Consider the following 27,881-nt stretch of genomic DNA (forward strand, 5'->3'; position numbering starts at 1 on the left):
TGCCACAATTGCGAGCCACGCCCCAGTTTTCGTCACTATGGGAGAATGCCCAGCACTCTGTGAGCTGCTGACATGCCTCCATCTTCTGCCTCCCATGAAAGTTCCCAGGCGAAATACAGGCTTGAATTAAGCCAGCCACAGAATCTGTGTAATTCATGAGTGTCCTGGTGTAAAGGGATAGTATGGTAAGCCGGCACATACGCAGTCCAAAAACCTTTGATGAGACCTGCAGACATTGGCACTGCATACACCGCTGAATCAGCCCCATACATAGAGACCCTGCAATGGTGCATCCCTAGCAGGAGTCTATACTGAAGTGTGTGCGCTGCTGGACCAACCACCCATGCGCACTGGTGCAATACCAAATGTTTTGGTGCAAACCTGGATGCAACAGTTATTTATTTTGTGGCCCCAATGCACCACCTGATGAAAAACGGAGATTTCCACAGAATGCACAGTACAGAAAGGAGAATCTTCATCTCCCATTGATGACTGTGGCCGTAGGAGCCATCTCTGCGGGTGCTGTGACCCAGGGAATGTCAGGGGAGCCCCCAGCCACCACACTACCGTACCAACCAGCCAGTAACCAGCAGCACGCAGTGCCCCCGCCCTCACCCAGCTGCTGCTGCTGCACAGGCACTTTATCAACGTTCAGGAAGTAGCTGACAGAGCGGCGCGTTACGTTTCCATGGTGACCGCCCAGTGGGCGTGGCATGCTATCTCTGATTGGCAGACTCCTGTTTACATCCAAATTTCAGTTGCTATGGCCACGCCCGGCGGAAGCGGAAGCGCAGTGAGAGCTGGGAGGCTCAGTACACAGCGACAGGGCTGACAGCAGCGGGTGAAGAGGAGCAGGATGGTGTCCTGGATCATCTCCCGAGCTGTGGTGTGAGTAATCCCGGGTACTGCCCCCCGTCTCCGCACTGCCCAGGGGCTGGCAGCGTCCCCAGCTGCTGCAGGTGTCAGCATTGGCATGCTGTGATTTGTAGTGCACCGGCATCAGGAGAGCTCTAGCTTACCCATGCCTCCTCTCCAGTGACAGGGCGGCGAGCAGAGGGCGCCCCCTCCTGGCTGGGTGTGGGGACATACCAGGGGCACCTGCGCCATGTGTGGGATGCCCATAACTCCCTGTGTGCAATCACCTGGCCAGGGTAGATTCATAATCACAGTCTAGCACAGGGTGTATGTATGAATATACAAGCGTAACATAACCAATGTGCTTATCTTTCACACAGTCTCTATAGCTTCCTATAAGTCCCTATTTTGTTATCCTGACCATGAGTATCACCTCCCAGCATGTGCGGTAGGTCTCGCTATCTGTGCTGCTTATCTGTGAGCCTCATTGGGGCAGAGTACTGTAGCTAAAGGATTACTAAAGCACGAAGTGTAACTTTCCTCATATCAGAGTAAAATTGTAAAGAAATGTCAAGTGCAGCTAGTTATCTCTCAGACTCCTATGAGGTCTCCTTCAACCCTCACCAAAAGTGCTAAAAAAAATAGGAAAAATGGAGAATAAGACTTAACCAGCGCTGCAAATCGCTTTCTGGATCTGGTACACTTCTTATGCGTTCACCATTGACAGGTAAGTACCATGCACAAAGAAAAATAAGAGTGCATATAGTGAAATACCGTTTAATACAATATATACAAATACAATAGATAAAAAGCACAAGTCCTAGAGCATAAACAAGTACAGCGGGTAATTGCCAGATGGTAAAGAACCGTGGCCAAACAGTTCTCAAACAGCATAAGGGTTTCACTAGGGGGTTCCGGATTGCCCCCAGCAAACCTGCTCGATCTTACTGGATACAAGATCTCCACTCCACTGTAGATTTTGTTGTCAGCTACCAGGACACCACCAACGCGTTTCAACCCTGTGCTGGGGTCTTTTTTTTTTAAGGTGCAGACAGGTAATCTACCTAGAGAACCCTTATGCTGTTTGAGAACTGTTTGGCCACGGTTCTTTACCATCTGGTAATTACCCGCTGTACTTGTTTATGCTCTCGGACTTGTGCTTTTTATCTATTGTATTTGTCTTTGTATATATTGTATTAAACGGTATTTCACAATATGCACTCTTATTTTATTTTGTGCATGGTACTTACCTGTCAACGGTGAACGCATAAGAAGTGTACCAGATCCGGAAAGCGATTTGAAGCGCTGGTTAAGTCTTATTCTCCATTTTTCCTATTTTTAACCTCGTATCAGCCACGGGAGTGAGATACAGTACGTTGTATAGTATGTGCCCCTAACGCTCTGCTAAGGGCATCTACCTTCCCAGTACTCTGTGGATGACATTATTTATATAGCGCACATGTATTATAGATGTCTCTAGGGACTGCATCCCATTGGGAGTACAAAGGGGATCTGATACTACAGGCTATATGAATCAGTCCATATAAAGCAAGTCTGCTAGATTGTCACTGAGATGCTGCCTGCTTTATTGGATAGCCATCATCCCCTTAACTTGTCAGCCATAGAGAGCGTGGGGGACACATTTCACACCAGTTATTTCATGCCTATTTAGCTCTGAAATACATGGCCTTGCTAAGTCTTAACTAAATAATGGCCTTACATGTTGTGTAACATGCAAGTAAAGGGTCCACCCAATGTGCTTAGCTGCACGTACAGGCTGCCCTGGAAATTATATTGAAATACTGGCAATTGTGGTAGAGTGTCATGTGACCCTTGCACAGGCCAAGCCATAAGGACTATGGAAGTGGTAGGCTTGTCCTATGCAGTCATGTCATTTTGCATAACAAAGAGATACTGACGGGAATGTCTGCCTCTGGACACTCCCTCACAGTATTTAGGCCCAGATTTATCAAGCCTTGGAGAGTGATAAATAGCACGGTGATAAAGTACCAACCAATCAGCTCCTAGCTGCCATTTTTCAAACACAGCCTGTAACGGGTCCGGTATGAAAGATAGATAGTGTTTAGTTAGGACAGTCAATAGATAGACACCATATGATAGACAGACATTAGGTCGACAGGGTCAAAAGGTCGACAGGGTCAAAAGGTCGACATGAAAAAGGTAGACACCATGTTTTTTGCATTTTTGTGGTTTGTGTGGATAGTTTTGTCATCTGGGACCCCCAATTGTAGAAAGGCATACCCTCGCGGGGCTCGCCACGCTTCGGGCACGGTGGCTCGCTGCGCTCGCCACAAGGTTTATAACCAACTCTATGCCGACATGGATAGAGAAAGTATGAAATAATCCAAAAACATGTTACATAAAAAAAAAAAAACATTTGTCGACCTTTTGACCATGTCAACCTTTTGACCAGTCGATCTGTCGACCTTTTGACCATGTTGACCTTTTGACCCTGTCGACCTAATGTCTGTCTAATATATGGTGTCTATCTATTGACTGTCTAACTAGACACTGTCTATGTATCAAACGGATAGGGCCTGTAACATGGCTGTTAGGAGCTGATTGGCTGGTACTTTATCACTGTGTAATTTATCACTCTCCAAGACCTGAAAATCTGGGCCTTAGTCCTCTCCCCTTATAACATGCATGTGGTGATCAATTTGCTGCATCTATAACGTCTGGCAAAAGCCATATTCCCAGTTATATGTTATAGTTTCACTAACCTACTCCTTCACATAAGCGAAGCCTAGGGTACTGCACACTGAGAACATTTCTGCACTTTGTTTCTGTACTGTAGAATCTGTAGTACAGTTACAGTACAGGTTTCAACTTGCAGTTCCTTGTGCTCTACTAAAGGTAGGGGGCAGCTGAATGAGAATGTAACTTTAATCAAGTTGCAGCTTTAAAGGCTTTGTTACTTCATGTAACGTCTGATCAGTGATTGTGTTAGAAGAAATTCTGCTGCAGATTGGGCCCCTCCACTAACTGTGGCCCCAGCTGCCGCGGATTGGCAACTCCAGCTGCCGCGAATTGGGCCCCTAAGTAGAACATTGTTATTTCATGCTTTACCTTGGTATTTGGACAGGGAGTAGAAGGATTTCGTTGACAGTGTAGTTTATAAAAAATTATACAAAGTATAAAAAACAATGAGGCAGATGTATTAACCTGGAGAAGGCATAAGGAAGTGATAAACCAGTGATATGTGAAAGGTGATAAACACACCAGCCAATCAGCTCCCATATATAAATTAACAGTTAGGAGCTGATTGGTTGGTGCATTATCATCTTGCACTTAACATTGCTTTATCACTGGTTTACCACTTCCTTATGCCTTCTACAGGTTAATACAGCTAACCCTATGTAACCTGTATGTTTGGGGAAAACCTATCAGTATATACAACACCTTTGCCTGCATTCAGCAATGGCAGTCAATAAAGTCATATTTTTGACTGAATATCATGTAAAATATGATGTATCCCCCCCCCCCCCCCCCTTCCTTAGAAAAACGTACTGTACCTAAAATTATGATCAGAATGGGCTGTTTCATGTCAGTCTGTATGATAAAAGTGAACACTTTCACTATATTTGCATGTTATGCATCAAATATAAAGACTACATGACTGAATCACATTCACATCTAAAAATTATTACATATATTGTGCACTTTAAAGCATTTGTCCTTTTAATATAAATTGTAGCAGGCTACAAGAAGCAACTTGTTAATTACCTTTTTTCCTTGGTTAGTTTCTTCAGAGTGCTGATACTGATTGAGGGCTCTACAGATTTTGCTCAGTGTCATGTGACTACCATGGCAACCACAGTCACATGATATAGCGAGCAGTTAGGCTTTGGAATGGAACTATGAACTACCTTCTAGCATCACATGACATGCAGTGAGTCTGTGTGTGTGTAACGGAATGGATTCAAAATACAAGTATGTGTATTGTGTCATCTCTGTTCTGCCATCACATGACATGCTGTGAGTATGTGCCAGCCATGTTTGGTTGCCCCGCAGAGAGGTATTGAAAAGGGTGTTGTTAATGATTTGTGGGAGGACAGATAAGAAACATTACTCTGATGTACGCTCAAAGGTACTTGCTAGTTAAAGAAAAAAAAACACGCAGGGTTTCTGCTTTAAAAGTAATTAGCTATACAAGTGTTTGTAAGAATGAACAAGTTAGTACAGGTATAGATAAGCTACTAATATAATCCTAGGGGAAGCTTTATCAAAGCTTTGAGACAGATAATGTGGACAGAGATAAAGCTTGTGTTACATATTCTCTCAGCATGTGGCTGTGTCTTTTTCATGCCGTAGGCTGGTTTTCTATTGAATGCCACGTTCTGCGGTATGTTCGTGGTGTGAGCTGGTATGACACTCACCGTGTTTATAAATTCTTTCCTCGAAATGTCCATCTCTCCTGGGCACAGTTTCTAACTGAGGTCTGGAGGAGGGGCATAGAGGGAGGAGCCAGTTCACACCCAGTTTAAGTCTTTATAGTGTGCCCAAGCTCCTGCGGATCCGTCTATACCCCATAGTCTTTACGGAGTCCCCAGCATCCTCTACGGACTAAGAGAAAATGATTTACTGGTAGGTATTAAAATCCTATTATTATCTAAAATCTATATATAAGAATGCACTCACAGAAAAGCAAGGGGGATCAAATTATTGGTACGTTAGGGACAATCCTATTTGGATTCACAAGGACTTTTCACAACCGTTACTATCTCCTCTCCTCATGTGGGGTTCATTGACGTGTTATGTTTTATTATCTTTTTTTTTTTTTTTTTTTTTATGTAAGAAAAAAACACGTATGAAGAGACATCATAATGAGATTTCAGTACCAAACTCTCCCGCAGACCAACCTTTCCACCCTTTCTCAGCTGCTTATTCTCCTCCAGAGACGGTAGACCGTTGTCTTGTAGAAAATGATGGTGGTGTTTGCAAGTTGGTGCTCACTGATGGACGCGGATGTAACTTGCTAAGGACTGAGCAGCCATACCTATTATTGCAGGCAGAGCAAAAACCAGATTTAATTTTGTACATCAATATTATTTAAATCCTATTAGGGGGGTGGAGAGTGGATTTGTAATGTGACCGTTAAGGTGGCCATACACTAGTGCAGGCCTGGCCAACCTGTGGCTCCCCAGCTGCTGGGAAACCACAAATCCCAGCATGCCCTGCCACAGTTTTGTTATTAGGGAATGCTAAAACTGTGGCCGGGCATGCTGGGACGTGTAGTTCAACAACAGCTGGAGAGCCACAGGTTGGCCAGGCCTGCACTAGTGCGATTTGGGCCTTTTTTTATACGATTTTGACACATCAGACCGATAAATCTTGTGAAAAGTGTCAATTTGAATGCAATTTACTTATGATTCCGATCCGATGCGCAGTCCTGTATATCATAAGTCGTATCCATAGATGGTCAGTGCTGCAATACGGATTTATCGTAATCACATGCGTTCCACATCGTGAGTGTTTCTAGTACCTCCGATTTATTGCATGATACATCTGACGTTGAGTCACTTGACTGGCATTTTACATTTTGTAAGGAATCTTAAGACAAATCGTGATTAATGTGTGTGCTGTAGATATCTTCTATAATCTATGTCGCCACTTGATAGAGCGCATGCGATATATCGTGAGTAAATCGTATGTGAAAATACAAAATCGTAAGTACAGGACTGCCGGGAAAATTACATGCGACATCAATTTAAGATGTGTGGCGGTAGTGTATGGCCACCTTTACACTATTGCACACTGCGCCCCCTCAGATTTCCTAGCAGATGTAATCGTATTTAATTTCCGTGTAGTTTCAGGTGTCTCTATACAGCAGGGAGAGTAGGCATGCAGCTTCACCTAATAATAATATGAGGCTGGAAATGCAGGGGTTAATAATAAAGGGGTATTCTTCACATGCATTTACATCTGGTTTGTCAAATTGCAGACTATCCTAAATATTCAGGGACTAGTGTTCTTAGTGGTCATGAGGCACCTAATGCCTCACACCTCAGTGTTGCATTTAGCCCCTAGTGGGGTTAATAGAAGGCATTTTCATGGATATTGATGAAGCCCACAAAGGACTGACTCCACTATGTGTAGGAGGCGAACACTACTCTCACAGCAAGACCCCCACTAAAATAAGGAATTAATCCTGAGAGTAAATAATACAATCCTATTTTTCTGAGATTTATGCCCAGCTCCTCTAACCAAAGTTCTGTCATTGCCCACTGTATTCAAGCTACTGATAGATATGCAAAGTGACACAGGGGAGGTTTTTCCGGTTTCTAGTGAGTCATATTGTTGCATGGCGTGAAAGGTATAAAGGAATACAATGAGCTGTCATAAATGTAGAACATGGGTGGTGAATTCTACACATAGCAGCTAGAGTCCTGCTAACACAAGATAAAAGGCTGCAGCCAATAGACCTTACATTCCCTTAGTCCTTCTGGATGGCACAGACAGGGTGGGCAGCTCAGCCAAGGGGTGGTCTTCTGTATGCCGGCGCCGGGAGCCCGACAGCCGGCATACCGACACTTATTTTCCCTCGTGGGGGTCCACGACCCCCATAGAGGGAGAATAAAATAGTGTGGCGCACGTAGCGAGCCCGCAAGGGGCTCATTTGCGCTCGCCACACTGTCTGTAAGCCGGCGGTCGGCCTCCCAGCGCCGGTATGCTGGTCGCCGGGAGCCCGACCGCCGGCCAGCCGTAGTGAACCCCAGCCAAGACCCGGGAGCTGCAAGTTGGCCCTAACCCCTGTACTACTTTTAGACACAGACCAGTGTACTGTAGGTACTTGATCAGTACCAGTCTGTCTACATTTGAAAACCAGAATGAGGGAGATTACAGTAGGATGTGACGTGTGAAGCATGTCGTGCCGCCTAGGGGCGTGTCATACTCTGCCCAAAGGGCATGTCAAGTTTCACAAATGGGCGTGGTATGCTTAAATGCTTGTTGTTGGAGATATTTCTATATAACATTAGTAACCATGTATTTTGGCATGTTTTGCAAGTATTGATAACATTTTTGTCTACAATACGGGGTTTCTTGTTTGCAGTATATATCCGCTGTGATATTTTTCTCCTCACTCGGCACAATATACATGAGTAATGTGATTCATGTGCAATAAATTCCAAATGCAATTTGACCTTGTGTGAATTCATCCCTAAGCATATAAGAAAATAATGATTTTGGTGTATTAAATGTTCTTTTATTGTGAACTTTTTATTAACAGTTTAACTTTGGACTGTATCTTGTAGGCACTACCTATATTTATTGTGTGTGCTGTTTTCCATACAATTACAGCATTAACCAAATCATTACAGACACCAGATACTCTAATTAAACAAATATGTAAAGGTCCCCATACACTACAACGATAATGCCCGATTTTAATCCGGTTTTGACCTTTCGGGACGATAAATCTGATGAATAGCGGCAAACCGGATGTGTTTTACATCCGATCCGATGCGTGGTCCCGTGAGCATCGTATCGGAGCCCCTAGGTCGATAGTGCTGCACTCGTGATATCTCTGATCACGCAGGCATGGCTGGGATCGCATAAGATAAATCATATGTAAAAGGACCGCATACGATATATCCTATGCGAGGCTGCCGGGCGGATCAAGGGAAGTCTTATGCTACATGAGGGTCAGACATGTGGCTGTAGTGTATGGGGCCCTTTACCCTAACAGTAGAAGCAGAGGCTATAGGTAAGTGCACTGCATCAGCAAATATAAGAACTGAAGACCTTGTATCTGATCATGTGCTTGCTGTGTCTCCCTCTCCCTCTATGGTCTAATGTGGTCGCCTTGTACTGATGTAATATTGGGGGTAATTCAGAGTTGATCGCAGCAGCAAATTTGTTAGCAGTTGGGCAAAACCATGTGCACTGCAGGTGGGGCAGATGTAACATGTGCAGAGAGAGTTAGATTTGGGTGGGTTATATGGTTTCTGTGCAGGGTGAATACTGGCTGCTTTATTTCTCTAACGTCCTAGAGGATGCTGGGACTCCATAAGGACCATGGGGATAGACTGGCTCCGCAGGAGACATGGGCACTTTAAGAAAGACTTTGACTCTGGGTGTGCACTGGTTCCTCCCTCTATGCCCCTCCTCCAGACCTCAGTTTGATACTATGCCCAGTGGAGACTGGGTGCATTTCAGACTCCCTGCATCGAGGGACTGAGGAGAGAGAAACAGACCCACTTCTCTGAGTTTAGGGCTCTGTTTCTTGGGCTACTGGACACCATTAGCTCCAGAGGGATCGGTACGCAGGTCTCACCCTCGCCGTCCGTCCCAGAGCCGCGCCGCCGTCCTCCTCGCAGAGTCTGAAGAAAGAAGCTGGGTGAGTATGTGAGGAAAAGACCCATCTGAGGCTGCAGAAGACACTTGGATCTTCACTGAGGTAACGCATAGCACTGCAGCTGTGCGCCATTGTTCCCCTTCACCTCACACACTCCGGTCACTGTAAGGGTGCAGGACGCATGGGGGGGGGGGGGGGGCCTGGGCAGCAATATAAACCTCTTATGGCACAGATGTGTGTGTATATATACATGTACAGCTGGGCACTGTACATGTATAAAAAGAGCCCCCGCCATGTATTGAAAAAATTGAGCGGGACAGAAGCCCGCCGCCGAGGGGGCGGGGCTTCTCCCTTAGCACTCACCAGTGACATTTTTTCTCCACAGCACCGCTGAGAGGAAGCTCCCCGGACTCTCCCCTCCTTGACACACGGTGATAGAGGGTTTTAAAGTAGAGGGGGGGCACATAATTGGCGCAGATACATAAAACAGCGCTGCTGGGTAAACATTAATTTACTGTGTTATTCCTGGGTCATATAGCGCTGGGGTGTGTGCTGGCATACTCTCTCTCTGTCTCTCCAAAGGGCCTGGTGGGGAACCTGTCTTCAGAAAAGAGCTTCCCTGTGTATGTGTGGTATGTTGGTACGTGTGTGTCAACATGTCTGAGGCTGAGGGCTCACCTAAGGAGGAGGGGGAGTTTATGAATGTTAGGTCTCCGTCGGCGGTGCCGATGCCGGACTGGATGGATATGTGGAATGTTTTAAGTGCAAATGTTAATTTATTGCACAAAAGGCTAGACAAAGCCGAAGCTGGGGCACAGTCAGGGAGTCAACCCATGCCTGTCCCTATGTCGTCGGGACCTTCGGGGTCTCAGAAGCGCCCACTATCCCAAATAGTTGACACAGATACCGACACGGATTCAGACTCCAGTGTCGATTACGATGATACAAAATTACAGCCAAAGGTGGCTAAAGGTATTCGATATATGATTATCGCAATAAAAGATGTGTTGCATATCACTGAGGAACCCCCTGTCCCTGACACGAGGGTACACATGTATAAAGGAAAGAAACCAGAGGTCTCCTTTCCCTCCTCACATGAGCTGAACGAAGTATGTGAAAAAGCGTGGGAAACTCCAGACAAAAAACTGCAGATTCCCAAAAGGATCCTAACAGCGTATCCTTTCCCGTCGCAGGACAGGATACGGTGGGAATCCTCCCCTAGGGTGGACAAGGCCTTGACGCGCTTATAAAAAAAAAGATATCGCTTCCATCCCAAGATACGGCTACCCTCAAGGATCCTGCTGACCGCAAGCAGGAGGTTACCCTGAAGTCCATTTACACACATTCTGGTACATTACTCAGACCGGCTATTGCGTCGGCCTGGGTTTGTAGTGCTGTAGCAGCATGGACAGATTCCTTATCAACGGATATTGAGAGTCTTGATAAGGATACCATTTTATTGACCCTAGGGCATATAAAAGATGCAGTCTTGTATATGAGGGATGCTCAAAGAGACATTAGTTTACTGGGTTCCAGGATAAACGCTATGTCTATTTCTGCTAGGCGTGGCTTATGGACCCGACAGTGGACTGGTGATGCCGACTCCAAGAGACAAATGGAGTTGTTGCCTTACAAGGGTGAGGAATTGTTTGGAGAGGGACTCTCTGACCTCGTCTCCACGGCTACGGCAGGTAAATCAAATTTTTTGCCATATATTCCCTCACAATCTAAGAAAGCGCCTCATTATCAAATGCAGTCCTTTCGTTCCAATAAAAGCAAGAGAGCACGTGGATCGTCCTTTCTTGCCAGAGGTAAGGGCAGAGGGAAAAAGCTGCATAACACAGCTAGTTCCCAGGAGCAGAAGACCTCCCCGGCCTCTGCAAAATCCACCGCATGACGCTGGGGCTCCCCTGAGGGAGTCAGCTCCTGTGGGGGCACGTCTTCGACTGTTGAGCCACGTCTGGGTCCACTAACAGGTGGATCCATGGGCAATAGAAATAGTTTCCCAGGGTTACAAGCTGGAATTCGAAGACGTGCCACCTCGCCGGTTTTTCAAATCTGCCCTACCGAAACAACCCCTGGAAAGGGAGATAGTGTTACATGCGATTCACAAATTGTGTCTTCAACAAGTGGTAGAGGTTCCCCTGCTTCAAAGAGGGCAGGGGTACTAGTCAACTCTGTTTGTGGTTCCGAAACCCGACGGTTCGGTCAGACCCATTTAAAATTTAAAATCCCTGAACCTTTACTTAAAACGGTTCAAGTTCAAAATGGAATCGCTCAGGGCGGTCATCGCCAGCCTAGAAGGGGGAGATTTTTTGGTATCTCTGGACATAAAGGATGCATACCTGCATTTCCCCATATATCCTCCTCATCAGGCGTACCTGAGATTTGCGGTACAGGATTGTCATTACCAATGTCAGACGTTGCCGTTTGGGCTTTCCACGGCCCCGAGAATTTTCACCAAGGTAATGGCGGAAATGATGGCGCTCCTGCGCAAGCAGGGTGTCACAATTATCCCGTACTTGGACGATCTCCTCATAAAAGCGAGATCACTGGAGAAGTTGCTGAACAGCGTATCACTTTCACTGAATGTGTTACAGCGACACGGCTGGATTCTCAATATTCCAAAGTCGCGGCTGAATCCTACAACTAGTCTGCCCTTCTTGGGCATGATTCTGGACACAGACCAGAAAAGGGTTTTTCTTCCGACGGAAAAAGCGCAGGAACTCATGACTCTAGTCATGAACCTGTTGAAACCAAAACAAGTGTCAGTACATCATTGCACTCAAGTTCTGGGAAAGATGGTGGCAACCTACGAAGCCATTACATAAGGCAGATTCCATGCAAGGACATTCCAGTGGGACCTATTGGACAAATGGTCCGGGTCGCAATTGCATCAGCGGATCACCCTGTCCCCCAGGGCCAGAGTATCTCTCCTGTGGTGGCTAAACAGTGCTCACCTTCTAGAGGGCCGCAGGTTCGGCATTCAAGACTGGATCCTGGTGACCACGGACGCGAGCCTCCGAGGTTGGGGAGCAGTCACACAGGGAAGAAATTTCCAAGGACTTTGGTCAAGTCAAGAGACTTGTCTTCACATCAACATCCTGGAACTAAGGGCCATATACAACGCCCTATGTCAAGCGGAGATCTTACTTCGCAATCGACCAGTTCTGTTCCAGTCAGACAACATCACCGCAGTAGCTCATGTAAACCGCCAAGGCGGCACAAGGAGCAGCGTGGCAATGGCGGAAGCCACCAGAATTCTTCGCTGGGCGGAGAATCATGTAAGCGCTCTGTCAGCAGTGTTCATTCCGGGAGTGGACAACTGGGAAGCAGACTTCCTCAGCAGACACGATCTGCATCCGGGAGAGTGGGGACTTCATTAGGAAGTCTTCGCGCAGATTGCAAGTCGGTGGGGACTACCCCAAATAGACATGATGGCATCCCGTCTCAACAAAAAGCTACAAAGGTATTGCGCCAGGGCAAGAGACCCTCAGGCGGTAGCTGTAAACGCCCTAGTGACACCGTGGGTGTTCCAGTCTGTATATGTGTTTCCTCCTCTTCCTCTCATACCCAAGGTGTTGAGGATAATAAGAAAAAGAGGAGTGAGAACAATACTCATTGTTCCAGATTGGCCACGAAGGACCTGGTATCCGGATCTGCAAGAAATGCTCACAGAAGATCCGTGGCCTCTTCCTCTACGACAGGACCTGCTGCAACAGGGGCCCTGTCTGTTCCAAGACTTACCGCGGCTGCGTTTGACTGCATGGCGGTTGAACGCAGGATCCTAGCGGAAAAAGGTATTCCGGATGAGGTAATTCCTACGCTAATAAAGGCTAGGAAGGAAGTGACGTCTAAACATTATCACCGAATATGGCGAAAATATGTTTCTTGGTGTGAGGCCAGGAATGCTCCTACGGAAGAATTCCATCTAGGCCGTTTTCTTCACTTCCTACAAACTGGAGTGAATTTGGGCCTAAAATTAGGCTCCATTAAAGTTCAGATTTCGGCCTTATCCATTTTCTTTCAAAAGGAATTGGCCTCTTTACCTGAAGTACAGACTTTTGTGAAGGGAGTACTGCATATTCAGCCTCCTTTTGTACCTCCGGTGGCGCCTTGGGACCTTAACGTGGTGTTAAGTTTCCTTAAGTCACATTGGTTTGAACCACTTAAAACAGTGGAGTTGAAATAATAAGATTTTACTCACCGGTAAATCTATTTCTCGTAGTCCGTAGTGGATGCTGGGGACTCCGTAAGGACCATGGGGAATAGCGGCTCCGCAGGAGACTGGGCACAGCCAAGAAAGATTTAGGACTACCTGGTGTGCACTGGCTCCTCCCACTATGACCCTCCTCCAGACTTCAGTAAGGATACTGTGCCCGGAAGAGCTGATACAATAAGGAAGGATTTTGAATCCCGGGTAAGACTCATACCAGCCACACCAATCACACCGTATAACTTGTGATAATATACCCAGTTAACAGTATGAACACAACAGAGCCTCTCAAAGGATGGCTCCACAATAACCCTTGTAGTTAACAATAACTATATACAAGTATTGCAGACAGTCCGCACTTGGGACGGGCGCCCAGCATCCACGACGGACTACGAGAAATAGATTTACCGGTGAGTAAAATCTTATTTTCTCTGACGTCCTAGTGGATGCTGGGGACTCTGTAAGGACCATGGGGATTATACCAAAGCTCCCAAACGGGCGGGAGAGTGCGGATGACTCTGCAGCACTGAATGAGAGAACTCAAGGTCCTCCTCAGCCAGGGTATCAAATTTGTAGAATTTTGCAAACGTGTTTGCCCCTGACCAAGTAGCAGCTCGGCAAAGTTGTAAAGCCGAGACCCCTCGGGCAGCCGCCCAAGAAGAGCCCACTTTCCTCGTGGAATGGGCTTTTACAGATTTAGGCTGCGGCAGGCCAGCCACCGAATGCGCAAGCTGAATTGTGCTACAAATCCAGCGAGCAATAGTCTGCTTTGAAGCAGGAGCACCCATCTTGTTTGGTGCATACAGGATAAATTGCGAGTCAGTCTTCCTGACTCCAGCCGTCCTGGAAACATAAATTTTCAAGGCCCTGACTACGTCCAGTAACTTGGAGTCCTCCAAGTCCCTAGTAGCCGCAGGCACCACGATAGGTTGGTTCAAGTGAAAGAAAAACAGAAGCACTGTTTGTCCTATATGCAGCCAACAAGGTTGGCGGCCCTGCTTCAAAGTAGACTATTGCTCGCTGGATCTGTAACACGATCCAGCAGGCGCATTCTACGGCAGGATTTCCGTTGACAAAATCGGTTAAGGCCCATTCCACTAGGAAGGTGGGCTCGTCTTGGGCGGCTGCCCGAGGGGTCTCGGCACTACAGCTGTGTCGAGCTGCTACTTGGTCGGGGTCAAACACCTTTGCAAAGTTTTATAAGTTTGATACCCTGGCTGAGGAGGACCTCCTGTTTGCTCAATCGGTGCTGCAGAGTCATCCGCACTCTCCCGTCCGTTTGGGAGCTTTGGTATAATCCCATGGTCCTTACGGAGTCCCAGCATCCTCTAGGACGTTAGAGAAAATAAGATTTTAAACCTACCGGTAAATCTTTTTCTCGTAGTCCGTAGAGGATGCTGGGCGCCCGTCCCAAGTGCGGACTACTTCTGCAAGACTTGTATATAGTTATTGCTTACATAAGGGTTATGTTATAGTTTCATCGGTTTTGGGCCGATGATATGTTGTTCTTCATACTGTTAACTAGATAGTATATCACAAGTTATACGGTGTGGCTGGTATGAATCTTGCCCTTGGATTACAAAAATCCTTTCCTTGTCTCCTCTGGGCACAGTTTCTCTAACTGAGGTCTGGAGTAGGGGCATAGAGGGAGGAGCCAGTGCACACCCAGAGTCAAAGTCTTTCTTAAAGTGCCCATGTCTCCTGCGGAGCCCGTCTATTCCCATGGTCCTTACGGAGTCCCAGCATCCTCTACGGACTACGAGAAAAAGATTTACCGGTAGGTTTAAAATCTTATTTCTCTATCGTCCTAGTGGATGCTGGGGTTCCTGAAAGGACCATGGGGAATAGCGGCTCCGCAGGAGACAGGGCACAAAAAGTAAAGCTTTAGGATCAGGTGGTGTGCACTGGCTCCTCCCCCTATGACCCTCCTCCAAGCCAGTTAGATTTTTGTGCCCGGCCGAGAAGGGTGCAATCTAGGTGGCTCTCCTAAAGAGCTGCTTAGGAAAGTTTAGCTTAGGTTTTTTATTTTACAGTGAGTCCTGCTGGCAACAGGATCACTGCAACGAGGGACTTAGGGGAGAAGAAGTGAACTCACCTGCGTGCAGGATGGATTGGCTTCTTGGCTACTGGACATCAGCTCCAGAGGGACGATCACAGGTACAGCCTGGATGGTCACCGGAGCCTTGCCGCCGGCCCCCTTGCAGATGCTGAAGTAAGAAGAGGTCCAGAATCGGCGGCAGAAGACTCCTCAGTCTTCTAAAGGTAGCGCACAGCACTGCAGCTGTGTGCCATTTTCCTCTCAGCACACTTCACACGGCAGTCACTGAGGGTGCAGGGCGCTGGGAGGGGGGCGCCCTGGGAGGCAAATGAATACCTATTTTGGCTAAAAATACCTCACATATAGCCTCCGGAGGCTATATGGAGATATTTAACCCCTGCCAGAATCCGTTAAGAGCGGGAGACGAGGCCGCCGAAAAAGGGGCGGGGCCTATCTCCTCAGCACACAGCGCCATTTTCCCTCACAGAAAGGCTGGAGGGAAGGCTCCCAGGCTCTCCCCTGCACTGCACTACAGAAACAGGGTTAAAACAGAGAGGGGGGGCACTAATTTGGCGATATGCTTATATATATATTAAGATGCTATAAGGGAAAACACTTATATAAGGTTGTCCCTATATAATTATAGCGTTTTTGGTGTGTGCTGGCAAACTCTCCCTCTGTCTCTCCAAAGGGCTAGTGGGTCCTGTCCTCTATCAGAGCATTCCCTGTGTGTGTGCTGTGTGTCGGTACGTGTGTGTCGACAGGTAGGAGGACGATGTTGGTGAGGAGGCGGAGCAATTGCCTGTAATGGTGATGTCACTCTCTAGGGAGTCGACACCGGAATGGATGGCTTATTTAGGAAATTACGTGATAATGTCAACACGCTGCAAGGTCGGTTGACGACATGAGACGGCCGACAAACAATTAGTACGGTCCAGACGTCTCAAAAACACCGTCAAGGGTTTTTAAAACGCCCGTTTACTTTAGTCGGTCGACACAGACACAGACAGGGACACTGAATCCAGTGTCGACGGTGAATAAACAAACGTATTCCTTATTAGGGCCACACGTTAAAGGCAATGAAGGAGGTGTTACGTATTTCTGATACTACAAGTACCACAAAAGAGGGTATTATGTGGGATGTGAAAAAACTACCATAGTTTTTCCTGAATCAGATAAATTAAATAAAGTGTGTGATGATGCGTGGGTTCCCCCCGATAGAAAATTATGGGCGGTATACCCTTTCCCGCCAGAAGTTAGGGCGCGTTGGGAAACACCCTTTAAGGTGGATAAGGCGCTCACACGCTTATCAAAACAAGTAGCGGTACCGTCTATAGATAGGGCCGTCCTCAAGGACCAGCTGACAAGGCTGGAAAATATAATAAAAAGTATATACACACATACTGGTGTTATACTGCGGCCAGCGATCGCCTCAGCCTGGATGTGCAGAGCTAGGGTGGCTTGGTCGGATTCCCTGACTAAAAATATTGATACCCTTGACAGGGACAGTATTTTATTGACTATAGAGCATTTCTATATATGCGAGATGCACAGAGGGATATTTGCACTCTGGCATCATGAATAAACGCGATGTCCATAACTGCCAGAAGATGTTATGGACACGACAGTGGTCAGGTGATGCAGATTCCAAACGGCACAGTATGGCCGTATACAGGAAGAGGACTTGTTTGGGGTCGGTCCATCGGACCTGGTGGTCACGGCAACTGCTGGAAAATCCACCGTTTTTTACCCTAAGTCACATCTCTGCAGAAAAAGACACCGTCTTTTCAGCCTCAGTCCTCTCGTCCCTATAAGATCATATCTGCCCAGGGATAGAGGAAAGGGAAGAAGACTGCAGCAGGCAGCCCATTCCCAGGAACAGAAGCGTTCCACCGCGTCTGACAAGTTCTCAGCATGGCGCTGAGACCGTACAGGACCCCTGGATCCTACAAGTAGTATCCCGGGGGTACAGATGGGAATGTCGAGACGTTTCCCCTTCGCAGGCTCCTGAAGTCTGCTTTACCAAGTCTCCCTCCGACAAGGAGGTAGTATGGGAAAAAATTCACAAGCTGTATTCCCAGCAGGTGATAATTAAATTACCCCTCCTACTACAGAAAAGGGGTATTATTCCACACTATATTGTGGTACTGAAGCCAGAAGGCTAGGTGAGACTTATTCTAAAAAAATTTTTTTGAACACTTACAAAGGTTCAAATTAAGATGAAGTCACTCAGAGCAGTGATAACGAACCAGGAATAAGGGGACTATATAGTGTCCCGGGACATCAGGGATGCTTACCTCTATGTCCCAAATTTGCCCTTCTCACTAAGGGTACCTCAGGTTCGTGGTGCAGAACTGTCACTATCAGTTTCAGACGCTGCCGTTTGGATTGTCCACGGCACCCTGGGGTCTTTACCAAGGTAATGGCCGAATTGATGATTCTTCTTCGAAGAAAAGGCGTCTTCATTATCCCTTACTTGGACGATCTCCTGATAGGGGCATAGTCCAGGGAACAGTTGGAGGTCGGAGTAGCACTATCTCGGATACTGCTACAATCAGCACGGGTGGATTCTAAATATTCCAAAATCGCAGCTGATCCCGACGACACGTCTGCTGTGCCTAGGGATGATTCTGGACACAGTCCAGAAAAAGGTGTTTCTCCCGGAAGAGAAAGCCAGGGAGTTATCCGAGCAAGTCAGGAACCTCCTAAAAACAGTGCATCATTGCACAAGGGTCCTGGTAAAAATGGTGGCTTCCTACGAAGCAATTCCATTCGGCAGATTTCACGTAAGAACTTTTCAGTGGGATCTGCTGGACAAATGGTCCGGATCGCATCTTCAGATGCATCAGCGGATAACCCAATATCCAAGGACAAGGGTGTCTCTCCTGTGGTGGTTATAGAGTGCTCATCTTCTAGAGGGCAGCAGATTCGGCATTCAGGATTGGATGCTGGTAACCACGGAGCCCAGCCTGAGAGGCTGGGGAGCAGTCACACAAGGAAAAAATTTCCAGGGAGTGTGATCAAGTATGGAGACTTTTCTCCACATAAATATACTGGAGCTAAGGGTAAATTTATAATGCTCTAAGCTTAGCAAGACCTCTGCTTCAAGGTCAGCCGGTATTGATCCAGTGGGAAAAACATCACGGCAGTCGCCCACGTAAACAGACAGGGCGACACAAGAAGCAGGAGGGCAATGGCAGAAACTGCAAGGACTTTTCGCTGGGCGGAAAATCATGTGATAACACTGTCAGCAGTTTTTCATCCCGGGAATGGAAACTGGGAAGCAGACTTCCTCAGCACGACCTCCACCCGGGAGAGTGGAAACTTCATTGAGAAGTTTTTTCCACATGATTGTAAACCGTTGGGAAATACCAAAGGTGGACATGATGGCGTCCCGTCTGAACAAAAAACGGGACAGGTATTGCGCCAGGTCAAGAGACCCTCAGGCAATAGATGTGGACGTTCTGGTAACACCGTGGGTGTACCAGTCGGTGTATGTGTTCCCTCCTCTGCTTCTCATACCTAAGGTGCTGAGAATTATAAGACGTAGAGGAGTAAGAACTATACTCATGGCTCCGGATTGGCCAAGAAGGACTTGGTACCCGGAACTTCAAGAGATGCTTACAGAGGTCTTATGGCCTCTGCCGCTAAGAAGGGACTTGCTTCAGCAAGTACCATGTCTGTTCCAAGACTTACCGCAGCTGCGTTTGTCGGCATGGCGATGGAAAGCCGGATCCTAAGGGAAAAAAGGCATTCCGGAAGAGGTCATTCCTACCCTGGTCAAAGCCAGAAAGGAGGTGACCGCACAACATTATCACCACGTGTGGCGAAAATATGTTGCGTGGTGTGAGGCCAGGAAGGCCCCACAAAGAAATTTCAACTCGGTCGTTTCCTGCATTTCCTGCAAACAGGAGTGTCTATGGGCCTCAAATTGGGGTCCATTAAGGTTCAAATTCGGCCCTGTAAATTTTCTTCCAGAAAGAATTGGCTTCAGTTCCTGAAGTCCAGAAGTTTGTCAAGGGAGTATTGCATATACAAACCCCTTTTTTGTGCCTCCAGTGGCACTGTGGGATCTCAACGTAGTTCTGGGATTCCTCAAATCACATTGGTTTAAAACCAGTCAAATATGTGGATTTGAAGCATCTCACATAAAAAGTGACCATGCTCTTGGCCCTGGCCTGGACCAGGCGAGTGTCAAATTGGTGGTTTTTTCTCAAAAAAGCCCATATCTGTTTGTCCATTCGGACAGGGCAGAGCTGCGGACTCGTCCCCAGTTCTCTCCCTAAGGTGGTGTCAGTGTTTCACCTGAACCAGCTTATTGTGGTGCCTTGCACCTACTAGGGACTTGGAGGACTCCAAGTTGCTAGGAGTTGTCAGGGCCCTGAAAATATGTTCCAGGACAGCTGGAGTCAGAAAATCTGACTCGCTGTTTATACTGTATGCACCCAACAAGTTGGGTGCGCCTGCTTCTAAGCAGGCGATTGCTCGTTGGATTTGTAACACAATTCAACTTGCACATTCTGAGGCAGGCCTGCCACAGTCTAAATCGGTTAAGGCCCATTCCACAAGGAAGGTGGGCTCATCTTGGGCGGCTGCCCGAGAGGTCTCGGCATTACAGCTCTGCCGAGCAGCTACGTGGTCAGGGGAGAACACGTTTGTAAAATTCTACAAATTTGATATCCTGGCAAAAGAGGACCTGGAGTTCTCTCATTCGGTGCTGCAGAGTCATCCGCACTCTCCCGCCCGTTTGGGAGCTTTGGTATAATCCCCATGGTCCTTTCAGGAACCCCAGCATCCACTAGGACGATAGAGAAAATAAGAATTTACTTACCGATAATTCTATTTCTCGGAGTCCGTAGTGGATGCTGGGCGCCCATCCCAAGTGCGGATTATCTGCAATACTTGTACATAGTTACAAAAATCGGGTTATTATTGTTGTGAGCCATCTTTTCAGAGGCTCCGCTGTTATCATACTGTTAACTGGGTTTAGATCACAAGTTGTACGGTGTGATTGGTGTGGCTGGTATGAGTCTTACCCGGGATTCAAAATTCCTCCCTTATTGTGTACGCTCGTCCGGGCACAGTACCTAACTGGCTTGGAGGAGGGTCATAGGGGGAGGAGCCAGTGCACACCACCTGATCCTAAAGCTTTACTTTTTGTGCCCTGTCTCCTGCGGAGCCGCTATTCCCCATGGTCCTTTCAGGAACCCCAGCATCCACTACGGACTCCGAGAAATAGAATTATCGGTAAGTAAATTCTTATTTTCTCTAACGTCCTAGTGGATGCTGGGGACTCCGAAAGGACCATGGGGAATAGCGGCTCCGCAGGAGACTGGGCACAAAGTAAAAGCTTTAGGACTAGCTGGTGTGCACTGGCTCCTCCCCCTATGACCCTCCTCCAAGCCTCAGTTAGATTTTGTGCCCGAACGAGAAGGGTGCAATCTAGGTGGCTCTCCTGAGCTGCTTAGAGTAAAAGTTTAAATAGGTTTTTTATTTTCAGTGAGACCTGCTGGCAACAAGCTCACTGCATCGAGGGACTTAGGGGAGAGAAACGAACTCACCTGCGTGCAGAGTGGATTGGGTTTCTTAGGCTACTGGACATTAGCTCCAGAGGGACGATCACAGGCCCAGCCATGGATGGGTCCCGGAGCCGCGCCGCCGGCCCCCTTACAGATGCTGAAGCAAGAAGAGGTCCATAAATCGGCGGCAGAAGACTTTCCTGTCTTCATAAGGTAGCGCACAGCACTGCAGCTGTGCGCCATTGCTCTCAGCACACTTCACACTCCGGTCACTGAGGGTGCAGGACGCTGGGGGGGGGGGCGTCCTGGGAAGCAATGAATTTACCTTAGTTGGCGAAAAATACATCACATATAGCTCCTGGGCTATATGGATGTATTTAACCCCTGCCAGTTTTCCAGTAAAAAGCGGGAGAAGAGCCCGCCGTGAAGGGGGCGGGGCCTATCTCCTCAGCACACAGCGCCATTTTTCCCACACAGCTCCGCTGGTAGGAAGGCTCCCAGAATCTCCCCTGCATCCTGCAACTACAGAAACAGGGTAAAAAAGAGAGGGGGGCACTTATTTGGCAAAATAACAGATATAAGCAGCTATAAGGGATAGACACTTATTGTAAGGTTGTCCCTATACATATATAGCGCTCTGGTGTGTGCTGGCAAACTCTCCCTCTGTCTCCCCAAAGGGCTAAGTGGGTCCTGTCCTCTATCAGAGCATTCCCTGTGTGTGTGCTGGGTGTCGGTACGTGTGTCGACATGTATGAGGAGGAAAATGATGTGGAGGCGGAGCAGAGTGTCTGTAACAGTGATGTCACCCCCTAGGGGGTCGACACCTGAGTGGATGTACTGTTGAAAATTACGTGACAGTGTCAGCTCTATATAAAAAAACAGTGGTTGACATGAGACAGCCGGCTACTCAGCTTGTGCCTGTCCAGACGTCTCATAGGCCGTCAGGCAGATGGCAGATACAGACGCCGACACGGATACTGACTCCTGTGTCGACGGTGAAGAGACAACCGTGATTTCCAGTAGGGCCACACGTTACATGATTGAGACAATGGAAAATGTTTTATACATTTCTGATAATACGAGTACCACCAAAAAAGGGGTATTATGTTCGGTGAGGGAAAAACTACCTGTAGTTTTCCTGAATCTGAGAAATAAAATGTGTGATGATGCGTGGGTTTCCCCCCGATAACAATTAATAATTTCTTAAAAAGTATTGGCTGCATACCCTTTCCTGCCAGAGGTTAGGATGCATTGGGAAACACCCCCTAGGGGGGATAAGGCGCTCACACGCTTGTAAGAACAAGGGCTCTACCCTCTCATGAGATGGCCGCCCTTAAGGATCCTGCTGATAGAAAGCAGGAGGGTATCCAAAAAAAGGTATTTACACACATACTGGTGTTATACTGCGACCAGCTATCGCCTCAGCCTGGAGGTGCAGTGCTGGGTTGGCATGGTCGGATTCCCTGACTGGAAATATTGATATCCTAGATAAGGATAGTATATTATTGCCTATAGAGCATTTAAAAGATGCATTTCTATATATGCATGATGCACAGCGGAATAATTGCCGACTGGCATCAAGTATAAGTGCGTTGTCCAATTCTACCAGTAAAATGGTCAGGTGATGCGGATTCCAAACGTCATTTGGAAGTATTGCCTTTGAAAGGGGACATTTGGGGTCGGTCTTTTAGACCTGGTGGCCACGGCAACAGCTGGGAAATCCACGTTTGTACCCCAGGTCGCGCCTCAAAATAAAACGCCGTATTATCAGGCGCAGTCCTTTGTTGGCAAGCGGACAAAAGGTTCCTCTTTTCTGCTCGTGACAGAGGGAGAGGAAAAAGGCTGCAGAGATCAGCCAGTTCCCAGGAACAGAAACCCTTTCCAGCCTCTGCCAAGCCCTCAGTATGACGCTAGGGCTTTACAAGCTCAGGCACGGTGGGGGCCCGTTCTCAATGAATTTCAGTGCGCAGTGGGCTCACTCGCAAGTAGACCCCTGGATCCTTCAGGTAATATCTCAGGGGTACAAATTGGAATTCGAGACGTCTCCCCCTCGCCGTTTCCAAAAGTCGACTTTACCGACGTCTCCCTCGGACAGGGAGGCAGTTTTGGAAGCCATTCACAAGCTGTATTCCCAGCAGGTGATAATCAAGGTACCCCTCCTGCAACAGGGAACGGGGTATTATTCCACACTATTGTGGTACCGAAGCCAGACGGCTCGGTGAGACCGATTCTAAAATCTAAAATCTTTGAACACTTACATACAGAGGTTCAAATTCAAGATTGAGTCACTCAGAGCAGTGATTGCGAACCTGGAAGAAGGGGACTACATGATGTCTCGGGACATCAAGGATGCTTACCTTCATGTCAAAATTTACCCTTCTCACCAAGGGTACCTCAGGTTTATGGTACAGAACTGTCACTATCAGTTCAGACGCTGCCGTAGGGATGGTCCACGGCACCCCGGGTCTTTACCAAGGTAATGGCCGAAATGATGATGTTCCTTCGAAGGAAGGGAATTTTAGTTATCCCTTACTTGGACGATTCCCTGATAAGGGTAAGATCCAGGGAACAGTTGGAGGTCGGTGTAGCACTATCTCAGATAGTGTTGCGGCAGCACGATTGGATTCTCAATATTCCAAAATCGCAGCTGGTTCCGTCGACGTGTCTTCTGTTCCTAGGGATGATCCTGGACACAGTCCAGAAAAAGGTGTTTCTCCCGGAGGAGAAAGCCAGGGAGTTATCCGAGCTAGTCAGGAACCTCCTCAAACCGAGCCAAGTCTCAGTGCATCAATGCACAAGGGTTCTGGGTAAAATGGGGGCTTCCTACGAAGCAATCCCATTTGGCAGATTCCACGCAAGAACTTTCCAGTGGGACCTGCTGGACAAATGGTCCGGGTCGCATCTTCAGATGCATCAGCGGATAACCCTGTCACCAAGGACAAGGGTGTCCCTCCTGTGGTGGTTGCAGAGTGCTCATCTTCTAGAGGGCCGCAGATTCGGCATTCAGGACTGGGTCCTGGTAACCACGGATGCCAGCCTGCGAGGCTGGGGAGCAGTCACACAGGGAAGGAATATCCAGGACTTATGGTCAAGCCTGGAGACATCACTTCACATAAATATCCTGAAGCTAAGGGACATTTACAATGCTCTAAGCTTAGCAAGACCTTTGCTTCAAGGACAGCCGGTGTTGATCCAGTCGGACAACATCACGGCAGTCACCCACGTAAACAGACAGGGTGGCACAAGAAGCAGAAGGGCAATGACAGAAGCTGCAAGGATTCTTCGCTGGGCGGAAAATCATGGGATAGCACTGTCAGCAGTATTCATTCCGGGAGTGGACAACTGGGAAGCAGACTTCCTCAGCACGACCTCCACCCGGGGAGAGTGGGGACTTCACCCAGAAGTCTTCCACAGGATTATAAACCGTTGGGAAAAACTCGACAGGTATTGCGCCAGGTCCAGGGACCCTCAGGCAATAGCTGTAGACGCTCTGGTAACACCGTGGGTGTACCAGTCAGGGTATGTGTTTCCTCCTCTGCCTCTCATACCCAAGGTACTGAGATTGATAAGATGGTGAGGAGTAAGCACTATATTCGTGGCTCCGGATTGGCCAAGAAGGACTTGGTAACCGGAACTTCAAGAGATGCTCACGGAGGATCCGTGGCCTCTACCTCTAAGAAGGGACCTGCTCCAGCAAGGACCCTGTCTGTTCCAAGACTTACCGCGGCTGCGTTTGACGGCATGGCGGTTGAACGCCGGATCCTGAAGGAAAAAGGGCATTCCGGATGAAGTCATCCCTATCCTGATCAAAGCCAGGAAGGATGTAACCGCAAAAACATTATCACCGCAATTGGCGAAAATATGTTGCGTGGTGCGAGGCCAGTAAGGCCCGACGGTGGAAATTCGACTGGGTCGATTCCTACATTTCCTGCAAACAGGAGTGTCTATGGGCCTGAAATTGGGGTCCATTAAGGTTCAAATTTCGGCCCTGTCAATTTTCTTCCAAAAAGAACTAGCTTCAGTCCCTGAAGTTCAGACGTTTGTAAAAGGGGTACTGCATATACCGCCTCCTTTTGTGGCACTTGGGATCTCAATGTAGTTTTTTTTTTTTTTTTGGATTCCAAAAGTCACATTGGTTTGAACCACTTAAATCTGTGGAGTTAAAATATCTCACATGGAAAGTGGTCATGCTGTTGGCCCTGGCCTGGGCCAGGCGCGTGTCAGAATTGGCGGCTTTATCCTGTAAAAGCCCTTATCTGATTTTCCATTCGGACAGGGCGGAATTGAGGACTCGTCCTCAATTTCTCCCTAAGGTGTTTTCAGCATTTCACTTAAAACAACCTATTGTGGTGCCTGCGGCTACTAGGGACTTGGAGGATTCCAAGTTGCTGGACGTAGTCAGGGCCCTGAAAATATATGTTTCCAGGACGGCTGGAGTCAGAAAATCTGACTCGCTGTTTATCCTGTATGCACCCAACAAGCTGGGTGCTCCTGCTTCTAAGCAGACGATTGCTCGTTGGATTTGCAGTACAATTCAGCTTGCACATTCTGTGGCAGGCCTGCCACAGCCAAAATCTGTAAAAGCCCATTCCACACGGAAAGTGGGCTCATCTTGGGCGGCTGCCCGAGGGGTCTCGGCTTTACAACTTTGCCGAGCAGCTACTTGGTCAGGGGCAAACACGTTTGCTAAATTCTACAAATTTGATACCCTGGCTGAGGAGGACCTGGAGTTCTCTCATTCGGTGCTGCAGAGTCATCCGCACTCTCCCGCCCGTTTGGGAGCTTTGGTATAATCCCCATGGTCCTTTCGGAGTCCCCAGCATCCACTAGGACGTTAGAGAAAATAAGAATTTACTTACCGATAATTCTATTTCTCATAGTCCGTAGTGGATGCTGGGCGCCCATCCCAAGTGCGGATTGTCTGCAATACTTGTACATAGTTATTGTTACAAAAAAATCGGGTTGTTATTGTTGTGAGCCATCTTTTCAGAGGCTCCTTCTGTTATCATGCTGTTAACTGGGTTCAGATCACAGGTTGTACGGTGTGATTGGTGTGGCTGGTATGAGTCTTACCCGGGATTCAAAATCCTTCCTTATTGTGTACGCTCGTCCGGGCGCAGTATCCTAACTAAGGCTTGGAGGAGGGTCATAGGGGGAGGAGCCAGTGCACACCAGCTAGTCCTAAAGCTTTTACTTTGTGCCCAGTCTCCTGCGGAGCCGCTATTCCCCATGGTCCTTTCGGAGTCCCCAGCATCCACTACGGACTATGAGAAATAGAATTATCGGTAAGTAAATTCTTATTTTTTTTTACACTGCAATTTAGATTTCAGTTTGAACACACCCCACCCAAATCTAAAGGGGGGTACTCACGGAGCAATCGCTGCTTAAAATCTAAGCAATCTGACTAGATTGCTTAGATTTTAAGCTGTGATTTCTCCGTGTGTACCGCCACAGCGATAGTGATGCGCGGCCCTGTGCATCGCTATCGCTGGTGCTAGATTCTAGCAGGTGCCAGAATCTAGCAGGTCGCTCAATTCACCCGCTGGGTGAAGTGAGCGCACCCAACCCCCGTCTACCCCCGCGCGCTCGGCACACATTGCGCTGTGCTGAGCGGAGGGAGAGACGTGTGTAAATACGGCCCTTAACTCTCTCTGCAAATGTTATATCTGCCCCCCTGCAGTGCACATGGTTTTGCCCAACTGCTAACAAATTTGCTGCTGCGATCAACTCTTAATTACCCCCATTGTTGTATGTTCTATCCCCTTCACATACGGCACTATGAAAACCTTGTGGTGCCATAAAAATAAATTAGTAATTTTCCGGGTCACAGCCTATGAGTGGATTCCAAATCCTAGGTTTATATGTGCTTTGTACTGGCATGTAGTTAACCACTATTTTGCCTATCCTGTTGGGGTAAGCATCATTTTGGGTGTGCGCTTTGTCTGGGCCTGTAATATTGCTCGTATGTGTGCTGTATACAGCACAGTGTGTTGGTGGTAGTGAGGGTTTGGTTTGTGTCTGTATTGCTTGAGTTGTTTTTCTTTCACTTGTTATGTGTCAAACTGTTGTCACTTTGTCCTTGTTCTGCAGGCTTGTCTTCGGTTTGTTGTATCCTGCGTATTCCTCGTACAAAGCCGTAAAAACCAAGAATGTTCGTGAATATGTGAGTATACGTCGCTGACCTTGTGTGTTTTACATAGATTACAGACAGTATTCTGCAGGCTGAGTTCACTGGAAGACAGCGACATCGCTGAAGCTCTCTATGAGCCATATACATGAGGCGCTGGTCCCCAGTGAAGGGATCAGGTCCTTGCATCCACCTGATGTAATTGACAAAGTAAAAAAAAGCCGCTTTAACCACTGAGCCAGGATTACTACTGTGGCACATGCATCTGGGGGCAAGATGTCTGCTTCTACAGAGAAGGTTCCCAGAACAATACGGGGCAAGAGTGGATGTTTGCGCATGCTGCGCCTTGGTTGAGCTGCGCATACAGTGACATTTCCCTAGCTATGACACTGCACACAGCTGCCACATGTAATAACGGACCCCATAAACACTCGGGGAAGGGGAGGGGGGGTGTTGATGTAAACAGCCAGTGTAACGAGTGCAGACGTTGCCCATATCAACCAATCGGCATCTACCTTTCATTTTATAGACTGTACTTGATAAATGCCTCCTCAAAGCGGATTGGTTACAGTGGGTAACTTCACAACTGTTCACATCACTATTTTCACTACATGATACATGAACCCCATAGTCACTAAATGAGGTAGCATTTTGAGAGGGACTGTGAGGCAGGCCACCATGCTTCTTCAGAGGTTTCCTCATCAGCGACCACTGACAATCTGATTACTACATATAACAAGTAATAGGTGGATTCCTCAGTCCATTATCCAGCTTGTTCTCCTCATAAGTGCAACAGTCCGGCACCT

General features: G+C 47.6%; 1 protein-coding gene across 2 annotated transcripts in view; it reads left to right on the forward strand.

The window, feature by feature from the left end:
• The first annotated feature begins 708 nt into the window (after window positions 1-708).
• REEP4 (receptor accessory protein 4) overlaps window positions 709-27,881 on the forward strand; it is a 45,166-nt gene continuing 17,993 nt past the window's right edge. Inside the window, exons 1-2 of one of the 2 annotated variants that reach the window (XM_063931814.1) lie at window positions 709-888; window positions 27,039-27,111. In XM_063931814.1, the coding sequence (XP_063787884.1) occupies window positions 857-888; window positions 27,039-27,111 (105 nt within the window). In that variant the 5' untranslated portion in view covers window positions 709-856. Of the gene's footprint in view, window positions 889-4,721; window positions 4,769-27,038; window positions 27,112-27,881 lie in introns of those variants that run through there. The other variant, XM_063931815.1, reaches the window with a different exon arrangement.

This window comes from Pseudophryne corroboree, chromosome 6 (genome assembly GCF_028390025.1).
Source record: "Pseudophryne corroboree isolate aPseCor3 chromosome 6, aPseCor3.hap2, whole genome shotgun sequence".
NCBI classification, from domain to species: Eukaryota; Metazoa; Chordata; class Amphibia; order Anura; family Myobatrachidae; genus Pseudophryne; species Pseudophryne corroboree.